The sequence below is a fragment of the Equus asinus genome, chromosome 11 (genome assembly GCF_041296235.1).
Source record: "Equus asinus isolate D_3611 breed Donkey chromosome 11, EquAss-T2T_v2, whole genome shotgun sequence".
NCBI classification, from domain to species: Eukaryota; Metazoa; Chordata; class Mammalia; order Perissodactyla; family Equidae; genus Equus; species Equus asinus.
In genome coordinates, this window is record NC_091800.1 from 53,966,556 (window position 1) to 53,982,018 (window position 15,463).

The 15,463-nt window shown below is 33.9% G+C and overlaps 1 protein-coding gene across 13 annotated transcripts in view; it reads right to left on the reverse strand.

Annotated features, from left to right (window-relative positions):
• Positions 1–15,463, reverse strand: part of MYCBP2 (MYC binding protein 2) — a 255,017-nt gene that overhangs the window by 59,288 nt on the left and 180,266 nt on the right. For 5 of the 13 annotated variants that reach the window (XM_014859953.3, XM_014859952.3, XM_014859950.3 and 2 more), the window contains 4 exons: positions 14,865–15,089; positions 13,870–14,002; positions 10,161–10,283; positions 7,297–7,476 (listed from right to left, as the gene is read on the reverse strand). In XM_014859953.3, coding sequence (XP_014715439.1) covers positions 7,297–7,476; positions 10,161–10,283; positions 13,870–14,002; positions 14,865–15,089 — 661 coding nt within the window. The remainder of the gene's footprint in view (positions 1–7,296; positions 7,477–10,160; positions 10,284–13,869; positions 14,003–14,864; positions 15,090–15,463) is intronic. The other 8 variants (XM_070520017.1, XM_014859951.3, XM_014859964.3 and 5 more) reach the window with 5 other exon arrangements.

Below are 15,463 nucleotides of genomic sequence, written 5' to 3' on the forward strand. Positions count from 1 at the left end.
ATATGTTTCCTTCATCTGCTCCTTGCATTTTGTTCACTATACTTACAGGATAAAGTCTAAACTACTAACTATGGCTTACAAGACCCTTTGCAATCTTGGCCCCATCCTCTCTAGAGTAAGAGACTGCCACCAGGGTACTCACACTCTAAGCTACAAATGCATGACACTTTTCAAGTGAATCATGTTCTCTTATATGACCAGATGAGCTGATTCATTTGAAGTGGTTAAAATGGTGCCCGTTATGTGGCAAATATCTGATATGTGCTAGCTTTTACTATTTCATAACTTCTCTTTCCTCAAACCACTATAACACTCTCCCCAAGCTAACTCTGAGCTGATGATGGCTTCCTATTTTACTGAGTGGGGGAAAGAAAAAGGAGACATTCTCAAGCTCCTAACATTGTACATTCTTCTTTCTCTCCTGTTGTGATGGATAAAACTAATTGTGCTCCTACTTAGCCAACTTTTCCACTTTGCACTAGGATCCCATCCCCTCTCCTATGCAAGGATATTGTTGTAGCAATTTTCCTCTCTCTCCTGTATCAGCAGTTTCTCTCTATATTAGATCATTCTCATTAGAAAACAAGCTTGATGTTACCTTTTTTCCATTAAAAAGCAAAAACCTCTCCAGATCTCACGTCCCCTTTCCTGGTTTCACTTTATGTTTTTTCTTCCCCTTTACAGTAAATCTTGACAGATATATCGATACTCGTCTCCAATTTCTCTTTCCCTCTTTTCTCTTGAACCCACTCTAACCAAGCTTTAGCATCTCACACTACTGGAGTTGCCCTTATCAAGATCATCAGTGACCTCCACGTTGCTAAATCCAATGGTCCGTTCTTAATCCTCACTGACCTATTAGCAACATTTGATACAGCTTATCACTATTTCCTTGAAATATTTTGTTCACTTGGCTTTCAGAAACACCACATTTGCTTGGTTTTCCTCCTGTCTCCAGGGCTACTTCTCAGTCTCTTTTGCTGATTTTTCCTCCTCCCTGCCACCTCTGAACAATGGAGTACCCAAGGACTCAAGTCTTTAGGCTTCTTCTCTTTTTCACATATCTCTACTTTCTTGCTGCTTTAATCCACGCTTATGGCTTTAAATATTATCTATATATAATATTCTCAAATTATTCTGCTATACACCAATGGGCTCCCAACTTACATGCTCTGCCTAGACACTTCCCCTGAACTCCAGTGTCATACATTGATCTCAACTTAGTATCTCTACTGGATTTAATAGGAACTTATATCTGGGATAGATCATTCACAAACATGGCTACAATTATTTCTATCCCTGTATCCATGCCCCTTTGTAACAATTCTAATCAACAAGTGGAGTCTATACCTCCATCCTTGAACACAGGCTTACCTTGTGTCTTGCTTTGACCAACAGAATGTGGTAGATGTTGTAATGCTGTGTCAGTTTCAAGCCTAGGCCTCAAGAGACTGCATGCTTTTGCTTTCTCAGAATCCTTCAACGTCCATGCAAATAAAGTAAGGGTGGCCTGCCTAATAAGACACTTGACTCAATTACCCTTTTTTTATTTTTTTTAATATTGGCACCTGAGCTAATCTCCGTTGCCAATCTTTTTCTTTTTTTCCCTTCTTCTTCCCAAAGGATCCGAACTGGTGAAACCATGGGCCGCCAAAACGGAGCAGGGGAACTTAACCACTTGCCCACAGGGCTCGCCCCTCAATTACCCTTTTGATGCCAGCCAAGGGCCAGTCAACTTCCCAAGGCAAAACTACCTAGCTAACTACAGATGCATGAAGGAACCTAGCCATGACTAAAGGAACTACGCAGATGAACCCAGCCTAATCTGCCGACTCACCGAACTGGGAGCTAAATAGTGTTCATTTTAAGTACTAAGTTTTAAGGTGGCTTGTTATGCAACAGTAGCTTACCAATACAAGGTCCAAAATTAAGCCTTTGTTACTGCCCACCAAACCCAGTTCTCCTGGAGTCTCCTTAGCAATTGGAAATTACATTCTTCCAAGTGCCTAGGCAAAAAACTTAGATTCACCCTGTACTATTTCAATGTTCTCATTGCTTATTCAATCTTTAAGCAAATCCTATTGATTTCCCCTGCAAAATATATCTAGCATTGCACGATTTACTACCATCCTTTTGGTTACAACCTTGGTAAAGCTACTATCATTTCTCACCTTGATTACTGCAAAAAGTCTCCCAAATTGGACTCTGCATGACCAGTGCTTAGAAGAGAGCCTGACACGTAGGCAGTGCACAATAAGAGCTTATGCTATTCTCACAGAAGGAATGCTCCTGTAACCACCTTCCCCACCCCCACTGCCACATGATGAACTCCTATGAGTCCTTCAACATGCTGATTAAGGGCCACCTCTTTTTTGAATGCTTTCTCTAGCTGAGCCAGGAGCTTTTTCTGTTTCCACTGCATCCTGTGAATACTGTTCCTGCAGCACTTACAATACCTTTTTTTTTTAAACATAGCTGCCTTCTACAATATTCCAGAAGCCCTTCAAGACTAGTGATGGTATTTTATTCACCTTTTTGGTCCCCAAAATCTAGTGTAGAGTAGATAATAAAAGCAAGTGAATAGATGAGGGAAGAATGAGTGACCAACCTGAAGAAAGAAGGTAATGAAGGATGGAATAAACATAGTAGCCAAGAAAGAGGTGGGGGCAGAGGGAGAGCTAAAAGCTCAAATATGGACAGGAGAAAGCAAACAGATGTACCAGGAGACACTGCCTTATAAACAACAGCAGCATTCTCTTTGGTTTGAATTCCTAGGATAAAGTAGAGTCAATGGAGAAATTGCTGATGAAGAGGAAAAGGAATACGGGTCAAAGCTTTCACACCACAGAGAAGATGGAAAAGCTGAGTGATGATAAATTATGGCAAAGATTAAAATGAGAAGGATTTGTAGGAATGCTAGAGATGTTAGAACCAAAACTAAAATAAATATGTTGGCTGCTATGATAGATGCTATAGATTCAAGTGTAAAAAATTTTATTGAACTTGAATATTTGAATAAAAGATGACCCTGATTTTATAAAATCTTTGCTAAAAATCATCACACAATTTTTCTTTATAAAAATTATAAAGAGAAAAAGGATCTTAGAAATCAGGCTAATGTTACAAAACTCGTCAGAGGGAGAACAAAGACTAAAACACAGGTCTCCTTCCTAAGTCAAGTGTTCCATCCATGCCACACCTCCACAGCAGGCAAGCAAACTAACGGACAAATTCTGTAATGTCATTATAGTCCAGGATAGAAATGATCTCTAACTCCTGGGAACAAACTTGGCCTTGATACTAACATTCATACTAACATTTGAATATGGTGTTACTATATAAAGAATTAACCTCAAAAGAAATGATGAAGTTATGCTGTAAAAATGTACCAAGGAGTAGCTAGGAAACGTCATTTGTCCTTTTCCAAATTCCCTCCTGCAACTCATTCCAGACAACAGAGCTCTCTTTCAGACTGTAATTTCTTCCAGTCTTCCTTGCAGCATGAGAGATGTTAACCGTTTGCATCAAAAGGCAATAATAATATTAGCAGATAATATTTATTAGGCATCTCATTTTATGGATGAGCTAAAAAGGGCTCAGACATGTCAAATACCTTAACTAAAGCTAGTAAGTGGCTGGAGGGGAAATTTGAGCTTAAAGTCTTTCCATCACTATGTCTCTATAAACTAAGTAAACAGTGCTTTAGTATATGTTAGTATTCTCACATGTAAATAAATACACAAGCAGATATTCAAGTGGACTTTTTGGGTCACTTTTAGCATTTTTGTCTTATTTAAGACTGTGACAGGGGTATAACAGAAAAACTCTTACTGCAAGGTAACCTAGCGGTCCCCTATCTGGGCCTGAAAGTAACATATATTTTGACATATATGTTATATGCTTAAAATCTCTGGGAGAATAGTAAATTGTCTTAATGTTTTATTTACCACTTTTTCTTACCAAGAAAAACGAAAATAAACTATTTAGCTTCTTGGACAGTAGATAGAAATGTCTATGTTAAACACAGTCATTTGGAATATAGTTTTTCAGATGGAGGATCTTGCTTAGGATTCAATTAGCATAAACTCAGAATTATTGGACGTCATATCATCATATTATAGCTGGTTTTAATTATGACTGAAATACTCTTTCACTTCCTTGAAGATGTACTCTGAGTAAACAGTGAAATATCTATCATAAGATAACAAGACAAACGCGCTCTTGCATTCACGGTTTACAACGAAGAAGTGATAATGTTAGGTATCTACAGTCATTAAGTACTCCCTGAATGTATATGATGTGTAAGACACTGTCAGGGGCTTGGGACATAAAAGAATGCTTTCAAAAGGAATAAGGAAAGATAATGAAAATAAGAATGTAATATTCTTTTGTGTGTGTGTGTGTGTGAGGAAGATTGGCTCTGAGCTAACATCTGTTGCCAATCTTCCTCTATCTTAATGTGCGATGCCTCCACAGCATAGTTTGATGAGCAGTGTGTAGGTCCGTGACTGGGATTGGAACCCAGGGACCCCAGGCTGCTGAAGCGGAGAGCGCAAACTTAACCACTATGCTACTGGGTTGGCCCCAGGAATGTAACATTCTTAAAGAACGCAGGTGCAGATATTATTCCCCACCTCAGTCCACCAGGGCCTTATTGCCAAACTGCTTACCAATTCTAAAAACTACATAAATAATTTCGAAGTAAAAAAGTAAATTATAAAACAGTAAAGAAAATTCTACATACAAAATTATCCCTCCCTCATGTCTTTCCACACACACACACACACAGTAAGACAAGGAAAATCTGTAACTTTTATTTTTTTTAATAATTTTATTTCACTAGAATGACAGACAAAATAATTTGCATGTGTGCATATATATAGCAAAATAATTTTGCTAGTTTGAAAAGTTATCAAATTAATGTTCCAGAATAATTTTAAATACCAATTCCAAAGTTTAGCAAAAAAACTATGCCTCAACAACAACAACAAAAAAACAACTGATAATAATGCTCATAGAAATGCTAGACAAAGTTAACATGTGGGGCAGTTTATGTGTGTCTATGTAGAACTTGTCTACTTAACTGAGAACTTGAGTTGTGATATTTAAGAAATCTTTTTTTTCATTTAAAACTATCCTACATTCCTAAAATTAAATTATAAAGGAAAAAATAGCCAATTCAAAAAAGATAATACTCTAGATGATAGAAATTTTAAACATACATATTAAACGACAGATTTTGCATTATTTATCAGTAGGCAAAGGTGAATATTTAAAAACAAGGCCTTAGTAGTCAGGTAGCACTGGCCTCACACCTGGCTTTACTGTTTTACTATGTATGCACCTAGGGAAAATCCTCTCTAAGCCTCTGTTTCCTTACTTGTAAAATAGAGACTTTATCTTAAAGGAAGATGTATTAAAAATACTTAAGTACAGTATTTAGTACATGGTGGTGACTATCAGTATAAGCAAAATTAATAAATATGGGTCTTCTATACCTGTTTTATCTTAGTGTCACAAAAGTTTAAGACAAAAATGATTCTCATTTCACTAATTAGTAAAGAGAAGTTCAGTATGGATAAATCTAAAGCAAGGTGAAATGCTGGTGGGATGGATGGCAGTGAAGTTCAGAGAAGAATATCTTACTTAGGTGGTCTTAATGAGCACTCTGCCACATTTAATTTTCCTAATATGATGTAATTAACAGAATTCAAGTTTATTTCCAAAAAATTAAAACTACTTTTAGACTCTATACTTTTTTTTAGTTATCCTACAGATTAAGATTTCTGGTTTCAGGAATTTGGAAGTCAAATTTCACTGATACTCTGCTGAGAATAAGTAGTCTGTAAAAAGATCTAAGTAATTCCCATTGTTGAAGTACAGGCAAGCAAAGATTCAGAAAACTGGTAATTAAGACATTTCTAGGCCACAATTTCAAATTTTCCCCAAGATGGTGGTAAAGGACATAGTGGTACCGATAACATTTAGACACAATATGCATACAATTATATTGACACAATGTCAGTCGGAAAGCTATTATCCCTTGAAAGAGACAAATCTGACTTTAGCATGGTCTTTATATTTTGTTTTGAAATATTTTATTAAATAATTTGGTAAAATAAAAGTAGTAACTACACTTTTTTTGGTGAAGACTTGCAATGGCCCTTTAGGAAGAACAAGGTCCTACTCCTTTGTTCTCTTGTCTGCTGCTGCTGTGACATTATATCAAGGTAATTTCTCTTTTAAAACTTTATATCTAATACGAATACTCTGCCTGACTATGATTTTTTACTTCTTGTTTTTTTTGTCCTCACTTTTAAAACTTCCTGCAACCTGGGTACACCTAAATGTAAGAAGTCTGCTGCTCCATAAAATGAGTAAACTAAGTCTTCACTTTTCTTTCATTCTTCTGTAATGCTTCTCAAGGAAGGAAAAAACTGTTTCATACACGTGACACTATTATGTTTCCTTGAAATTCTTCTTTTAAGAGACGTTCAACTGAATATTACATATGAATAGAGATGATTAGCTAGAAATTGATAATACTTGTTTCCAAACTAATTTCATTAATTAAACTTGTCTAATGTATAGTGCAAACCTAGAAACATTCATACTTTTGTACACTCTTTACCTAAGGTAGATAATAATATCATAATGAATAACATCATTTGCTAATTGTATACTACCCTGGTTCCTAATATAAACTAAACCAACTGGCATTCTCTTAAGTAATCCTAATAACAGTTATCAAAGTATTTTTGTAGAAAAATAACTTACACCTAAGTGTGAATGTACTTTATCAAAGCAAAGAAGTCATGCATTTAAATCTAAACAATGGGTGTGCAAGCTGAGACTTTCATAAACTATCTCATTCAGCATAGTGAAATAGTTTTATTCTCTTGGGGCAAAGTAACAAAAATCCAACATAAAACAATGAAAGTTATCCCTATAACTGATGCTTAGCATAGTTGTGCATATTATAAAAGATTTTAAATAAGTTTTTTAAAAAAATGCTTTATAGTATGTATTTGCTTATACTGGAATTAGAATAGAAAGCATAATAGTCATATTTTAATAACTACACTTAATTAAAAAATGTGTGATTAAAAATAAATGTCTTAGCTGCAGAAGGTCTTAGCTCAGAATAGCTTAAATGCTTCAGAAATGTGGGAAGGGATAACATCCTCATTAAATAAAAACAGTCAGGTGAGTTGATAAATAATTATTAACTGATAAACAACTCAGAACAAAGCTTCAGAAATGGCTTGATGAGGCAGGTAAGACTGACAGACTTACTCTGAAGCTGAGGCTGCTGGAAGGAAAGGGGCTGTCCGAACACAAATGGGCTGTGGACTAGGGAAGAGGGAGGTTTTGCAGCTTGATCAAAGATGGAAGGAGCTGGGAGATTGGGCCGTGACTGAATGGAATTCAATATGGCACTCAGTTGGTCACCTGCAGTAGGCAAAACAGTCAAAACTACAACTCGTTATTAATTAACATCCCAAATGGCAAAGTAAATGGTGCTTTATGACATTCAGGTAAAGTCAAACACTAAATAAAACTACGCCAATTCAGAAATGGGTGGAAGTTGGTGTTCGTTATCCTCAAAATAGGGACCAAGTGCTGCATGTTGTTTTAATTATGGACCACCCCACCAAAATCTTATATAACAGCCTACCTACAAAAACAAATCCATGTAAATTCATATACAACATCCAGCAGCAGCATGAGAGAATGCAGAGTTTATGAAGAATCTATAAGTTGATTCAACATCATAGAAGTATAAATGAAGATCTAGGTAAATGATGTCTTCTACATAGTGCCCAACAATGACTAGATCACCCTGACTCACAAGCAGTACATTTCATGTAGAAAATAATATGAATAGAGTTTTATTTTTATTGTAGAATTGAAGGGAAGCAAAGTATATGTTGTTAAACTTAGTAATTTATTTACTTTATAGTTAATAAATTAATGTATATTTTTAAGTTGTTATGCCAAAGAAATTATACTTTTTTTTAAAAGCATGAATTCTTGCTTGGATGGATAATATAAACATCTATAAGATAAAAAGGAATATGAGTTACCTAATACGAATAGACCTTAAAAATGAATTCTGACATTTTTCCTTAAAATTAAATACAAGGGACTTTAACAGAAAAATATTTTTGAAAATATGAAACAATTAGAAGGATGATAGCTCCTTATTTACGAGAATAAGTATACTAAACAGTTTAAATGATGCTAAAGAAGAGAAGAGGAAAAAAAATACCTTGACTAGTTGATGCCAAAACTGGAAAACAGTACCTTTCCAGCCATATTCCCTAAACATAATAGTTTTGTAAACGAAAATTTCAAATGAAGCACTAACAAGGAATAGATTTACATGGAAAGATGTGTACACAGCTGCACGTCTTTACTTTTAAAAAATTAAAGCTGTAGATTATAGAAAGAATTTTAGAGATTATGAAGAATTTTATAAAATTGTTTTAAGGAAAAAGAACTTTTGTAGAAAACAATTTCTTGGACAGTATAAAGAGTTAAAGAAAATGGGAACTACTGTTAAATGTAAGTTAATAAATAAAGGTCAGGTATATTTAATCAGATTTAAGTTTCTTAATACTTCTTTGCTACATTTAAATATTTAAAATGCCTATTAACAAATGCATGCTATTTTTGAACAATATTACCCAAATCACTCCTTTAAAAAAATAATACTTTATTATTTCTATTTAATAACAAATGTTCTCAGCAATGTCTCTGTCTCCTAAAAGTTGATTTTTATTCCTATGATGTTTTAATAAATTATATTTTAAAGACTGATTTAAAGTGGTAGCCACTAGCACAATTTAGACATTTTAGAGACTGAAAGCATACAATTTGAATTAAACATGGCTTTAAAACAGATTACTATAGAAGCATAGTAGTGGTAAGTAAACACTGAGATTTTAATTTAAGGATTGACAACGGTAGAGAGAAAGGGACATGAAGAAAACACCACCAAGCATTCACCCTATTTAAGTATGAAGATCTAACTTAGGTTGGTTGAAGTCTGAGCTACTAGAAATGAGAAAGCAGACAGTACTCAAGCCTGTAGGATAGAACAATCCAGTACAGAAGGGAGAGCCAAAAAGAAATCTTGTGGCTAGGCTTCCTCCATAAAAGTACTTTGTGGAAAGCAATAAAGATATTGAAGAGAAAATGGTTTTATTTTACACTGAATGTGTCCTCTACATTGATGTAATTTTGTATTTTGTTGACTATTTCATTATTTCACTTGCTCTGCAAGTCAGGTATAATGACACTGTATTTGTTTCTTGAAATCGAATCCTGTGAATTAGTTTAAATAACCTTTTAAAGTAAAATTATTGTGATGTAGGTTATCTTCTCCATCCTACCCATCATCCAGCTGTATGCTACTTGCTGACAATATGGCTGATCTTGAAGGAGTCAGGATTAGGTACACAGGAAGGAACACGAATGTCCAAATTTAATACAAATGCAATTTTGGATGAAATTCAGGTAGAAATTTTTCTAAAATAATCATTGTTTGGACGGTCCATGATACTGGTCTCTTCCATTAATGTAGCCAAAAACAGCTGCACACATTTTATATTCACGCAGCTTAGGGTTTTTGTTTTTCTTTTTACCACTTCCCGGTTTTACTATACATTCCAAACCCAAAAATATCATTTCATGTAATTCTAAATTAACTGAGATACTTGGCTAGACACCCGAGACCACACATATTTAATTAAACTCATGTGCAATATTACTTAAATATATTATTTAAAATATTCTGATTTTAAATGGATCATTTTGGAAAGTTCTTTTTTACTCATTAACATCACTCTTAATAATAAGTTGATGATAAAAATCAGAGTTCTCTTACTACGTACAGTGACGGAATCTTTGTGCCGAATTCAAAGTGAGTGTCTTTAAAACAGGAACCAATAAGCAAGAACTCCTATAAACTTCAGCTAAAACTGGTAAAAACAATACTGTAAAAAGAACACCTTTGTAAAAATTTTGAGTATTAGTTTCTTAGGAACAAACTTTGACAAAATTTTGTGGGTGAACAGTAATAAAAATGGGTAGAAGAGAAGGTAATAAAAAATAGTAAAGTTAGGTAAGTAAAAGACTCACTTTTAAACACCTACCTTTATTATTTCCGAGTCCATAATCAAATCCTTGGGCACTACAAGTCGCCCCTTTATTAAAAGCTTGTACTGAGAAGGGGCTAGGAGGAGGAGTTTGGGCATTTTGATCCAGAAGAACTTGTTCTACAATAAAAGGCACAGCTATAAAATTAGTTTCTTTTGTGATATTCCCTATTCATAGAATAGAAAGAGAAAATTGAAGAAAGATTTTATGCTAGATTTTAAAATAAGCTTCCATTTAGATTTGATGATAATTCTATTAGGTTATTGACACTGACAAAGTATATGACAAAATTTTCTTTTCCTTTATCAAATACACAGTGAAATTTAGAAATGGGATATGCTCTTATACAGCCAATTTATTTTTATTGTGGCAGGATACATCATTGAATGTATACTAATATTTCTAGACCAAGAACTCATTTATTTCTAACAAATTTATACAAGGGCATGTTACCAGACAAAAATGGATACCCTATAAACCAGAAATCAAAATATTTTGGATGCTAGTACTCAAATAGAAAAAAAAGTGTCTTCAAAATACCTAAGAGTACATGATACCAAAAGGAATTTTCGCTTGTAAAATATTTTAAGTTCTGAATGAGAAAATTATGAAAAATTTAGCTTTTAACTTATTTTTACTTATTATATAAGGATATTTTCCCTAAGTGAAAGGATAATACACCAGGTCATGTAATTAGGGCTATTAAGACATCCTGACGTCAACAAATGTATGAGAACTCTTATTTCAAAAAGGAAATGGCAAATATTTTATCCAGTTTACAAATGGCAAGAATGCAATGTATAAACTGGTAAACTAAGTTAATCTCCTATTATCAATCAAGTAGCTATAAGATTCTGTCTGAGATTATACTAAAAACACTAATACCATAACTAAATTGTCACATTAATGCCAGCTAGAAAAAAGGCAAAAGAAAATCTGTCAAATAAAAGGTACAAGGAAGAAAAAAGTATTTATTCCACTAAAAAAAAAGAATAATAAAAAGTTTTAAATAAATTTTTAAAAGTCAATAAATACCCCTTTAAACAAAAAATGGAACCAGAAGAGAGTGGTGGAGTGTTTTCTTCCTACCTGTAAGTCAGAATTCTGCTGTACCAGTGGTACTGTATGGTCTACCCCTTTACCAGTACTTTTAAGACTTTTTTCAAGAAACCAATCCTAGCACTTCCCTTAGGCAATACTCTTCAGTATGAAACACTTCAGCAGTGAAATACTTCTTCTGGAAAATAATACCCATGAATAGTAATCTGAATGGAGAAGACAGCATCACTGTCACCTTCCAGACTCAGGACAATCTAGCACCAAGTGCGAAGTCTGTTTTTACCATAGCAGTAACTTTGCCTACTAGCTTTATCTACACATACCAAAGACCTATGGAGAAGTTTCACAAAGGGGAAAGCTTTTGCTTTACTTACACTACTTTATATAAATAAATTATAAAAGTGTCAAATTTTCTTATTTCCATATTAAATACATTTACATACTAATTCCAGTGAGCAGACTATTTGGATACATCAACTACTCTTAGTGATTTTAAGGTACTAACTTCTTATTGCTTCTTTCCTTATCATCCCAGCTTTCATGTTAAAATATGAAGACTCATATTATGACCAAATATATATATATTTATCAAAAGAGTAAAGGATTAACTCTTTTGTAATAAGTTATTACAGAGAGAAACTCTAGAACCTCTTTTAGGGTTGAATATGCATCTTAGCACAATCAATATCCTAGTTTAGTTTAAGAGGTATTCTACGAAGACTCTTCTACCTTCTAAGTATATGGGAATTCAATTTCCCATGTTAAAACTTGCTCCTTAGTATGGAAGGCATTTTACATTTTCACAATAATAGCTAACCTTACCATCTCCTAACTATATGGGATTTTTCGTTTAGCTTTCATATTGAATTTATAAAGTATCCTCATTTTGTAAATGAGAAAAATGAGGCACAGAGATGTTAGGTAATTTAGCCAAGGTCACACAACTGACCAGTTGTAGAGCTGGCATTTGTACCCTGGCAGTCCAGCTCCAGAGTCCATTCTTATACATTATGCTGTACTGCCAGTAAAAATCATTATTAAGCGAGAAAGGTCCTTTGATGGTCACCTAAACCATTCTCTTCATTTTTAACTATGTCTTATATAAAGCTGATCCCAGCTTAGGTATTCTCATTTATATCTGAATATTCTTATACAATAAAAATGTTTAAGAATTTATGAATATATAAATATACTGTAATATGTAGTAAGTATATTGTAAATGGGAGGTTATTTTGTAAAATGTCTGATTTATATCAAATAAAACCATTTTGTTTCTCCAAACAGAAGGAAGAATAGTTCTACCATCTCAGAACATTATTTTATGACATAATCTTTGACTAAGAAAAGTTTGTTGGTAAAGACAAGGGAGGGAGCAGGTTCTCAAACTGTTCAACAGATTATTGATGCAGTATGATAAGCTGTAATGAGCACAGCATTTGATATACGAATGAAGAGTCTGGCTCAAGTCTTACATTTGCCATGCATCCAGCTGTAGAACCACAGGCAGGTCACTTTAAGTTTTATGAACTTTAGTTTCCTTACCTGTAAAATGAAGAGTATATAACCTATCTCAAAGTCTTGTTGTAAGGAAAAAGGGAGAATGTTTAATGTATAACGTTAACACATCTAAATGTACTCTGTCATTCACGCAAAATGTCAAAGCTTTTTTGAATCTATCTATACACATGGCCATGATTACCTCTTGGATTATGACTATTATAAGTTTATTCTCTTTTGGATAAAGAAGGATGTTTTTTTATTTATCTGATCTTATCCTATTAAATTTTCGGATTTGGTAGAAAAGTCTATGCTTGACTTGTCTATTTATTTTGATGTCCTAACTAATATTTTTGTGATTCAACTTGTATATACAAAACTTAGTGAGCAGTCAGTGTGTGCCAAAACTGTTTTAGAATTAGCAATACAAAGATAAAAACCCTGTGCCTGTCAATAAGGAACTCACAATCTGGGTATGAAGAAATAAAAATTAACTTCAATATAATATCAGTTTTGTTTTAGTGGTGAATACAGTTCTTTAGGAACATGGAGGGAATTCTTGACTCTGTCAAGATCAGTCAAAGCTTCACCCAAGTGATGACAGGGTCATCAAGTTTTTGAAGAACAAGTTTTTGACAACAGGAGAATGAAGATGGGGGACAAAAAGGAAAATCTTTTATTAAATGAGATCATTGTTGAAAAAGGTGAAATCAAGTTTAAAATTGAAACTCTAGCAACAAAATAGGAGTCCCTAAAAAGATGCTATGCATTTATTCAATCAATGCTCCTTTCCTGAAACAGAAATCAACTGGATGAAATTGCCTGAAAGAAGTACTACCATTGGTGGTTTGAAAACTGAACTTCCATTTATTGGCAGAAATGGTAAAATGTTCAGTCCTGGACTGGCACAGAAGAATGGATTCATATGTTTCATATTTTCTTCTAATTCTCTTTTTTCAGTGCATTTAGTATCCATGTATTTTATGAACGAATTTTAGAAAATGCAAGATTTTTTAACCCTGAGTCTTGCTGTTACTTAAAAAATAAACACACAAAAAGCTCTTTACAACAACAAAAGAATACAATACACTGTAAACTTCTGCATTTCAAAGGTTAATGGGAATAAATCACAAAGTTAAGCCAACTTGCCATCTTCATGTCGGAGGTACTGGTTTCCGCCTCTGTCTCTAGCTAAGGACCATGCCTCTCCTTCATCACTCTCACAGAACTCTACCATGCTGTTCTTATCCAGCTGCACCCACGTACCTTCAGAATTGGTTACCTAATACATAACAAAAAGCATGATTGATTGGCTTGATTCTTTCGGGGTACTTAGGCTGAAAACCAGCAAAAAGTTTAAGTGTTTGAACAGTATAATCATTCCAATAAATTTCTACCATGAAATTAGTTTCTGAAATTAAGACCACAGACTGAGGTAAGACAGAAATCAATAAAAGAGTTCTGTAAAATACTGCTTATTTATGACTTCAGTTAAAATAACAGTTTTTAAGGTACAAAAATAATCCCTAAATAATTTTAAATGTTACTCAAAAACACATGGCTCTTTTTTTTTTGGTACCTAAAATGTCCTAACACAGCATTTTCTATTATTTAGGTTGGTAGCCCCTACAATGCAACTTGAAAATGACCCTGACACTGAGAAATAGCATGACACACTACATCTTCAAGCTCATCAGCTGAGGCAAATGCCACAGTTGACTGGAGTAATTTTATTTGCTCAGGACTTCAGTGAGACACACGAATGGGAACAAACAAATGAAACCCTTTATATATCACACCTCCATACCGATTCATAGCAAATATTTTAAAGTGCTGTTAATCCATGACGGTATAGTACATTTGTAATAATGAAAAGATATATGCAAATACCGAACATTTATATATACAATACACATCATTTTGTTAATATAAATATTGTTTTCACAAGGACAATTATTAGAATAAAGTTATTAGAAAAGAAGCACAGAAAAATTATGTTAGGATTTTCAATACAAGTGAAGATAAAGAACATTAACATTTAAAAACCTGGGATGGAAATGGCAACCTTTGGAAGAAAGTGATGCTTTGGTTGTATTATATTAAAAATGAACATCTAGAAGTCATGAAGCTACAAGAATCCATACCTCTCCCACTGCTTTGACTTTGTTTCCCAGAACTAACATTCCAATTGGGATACCTCTAAGGTTAGGGCAGCTTCTGATGTTGTGACCGGAAGGTCCTGTCTTCACTACCTTGTACATGCCTGGCCCTCCTCGCAAGAACGGCATATCTTGTTCTTGCATTGTTGCTTCCTGTGGGCAGCAGGAGTTTATGTCTTTGAAAAAGTCATCAGTATTAGTTTTAGGTTCCTGAAAATTTGAATAGGAAAAAAAAATAAACAAAATACAATCTATTATCACTTTCAACATCCTCCTATTAATAGCTTTTACAGCAATCTACAATGTTGCCAATTAAGAAAGAGAATACATATCCAAAGGTAACTGAAGTATTAGTCAATACCACCATTAAAGACTCTTTCAGTTTTTCAATGCTGAATAATATTTAAAATAAAGTTGAAGAAAGAAAATATAGCAGGAGAGCAGCTGAACCTCTGGCCATTGCCCACCAAAATATGAGAAAGACAGTAGGACTTGATTTTACTTTTATCTTTTAATGAAACATTTAACAATACGAGAAACAGAAATAATTTTCTATGTGAACCACAACTGAATAATTTTGAATT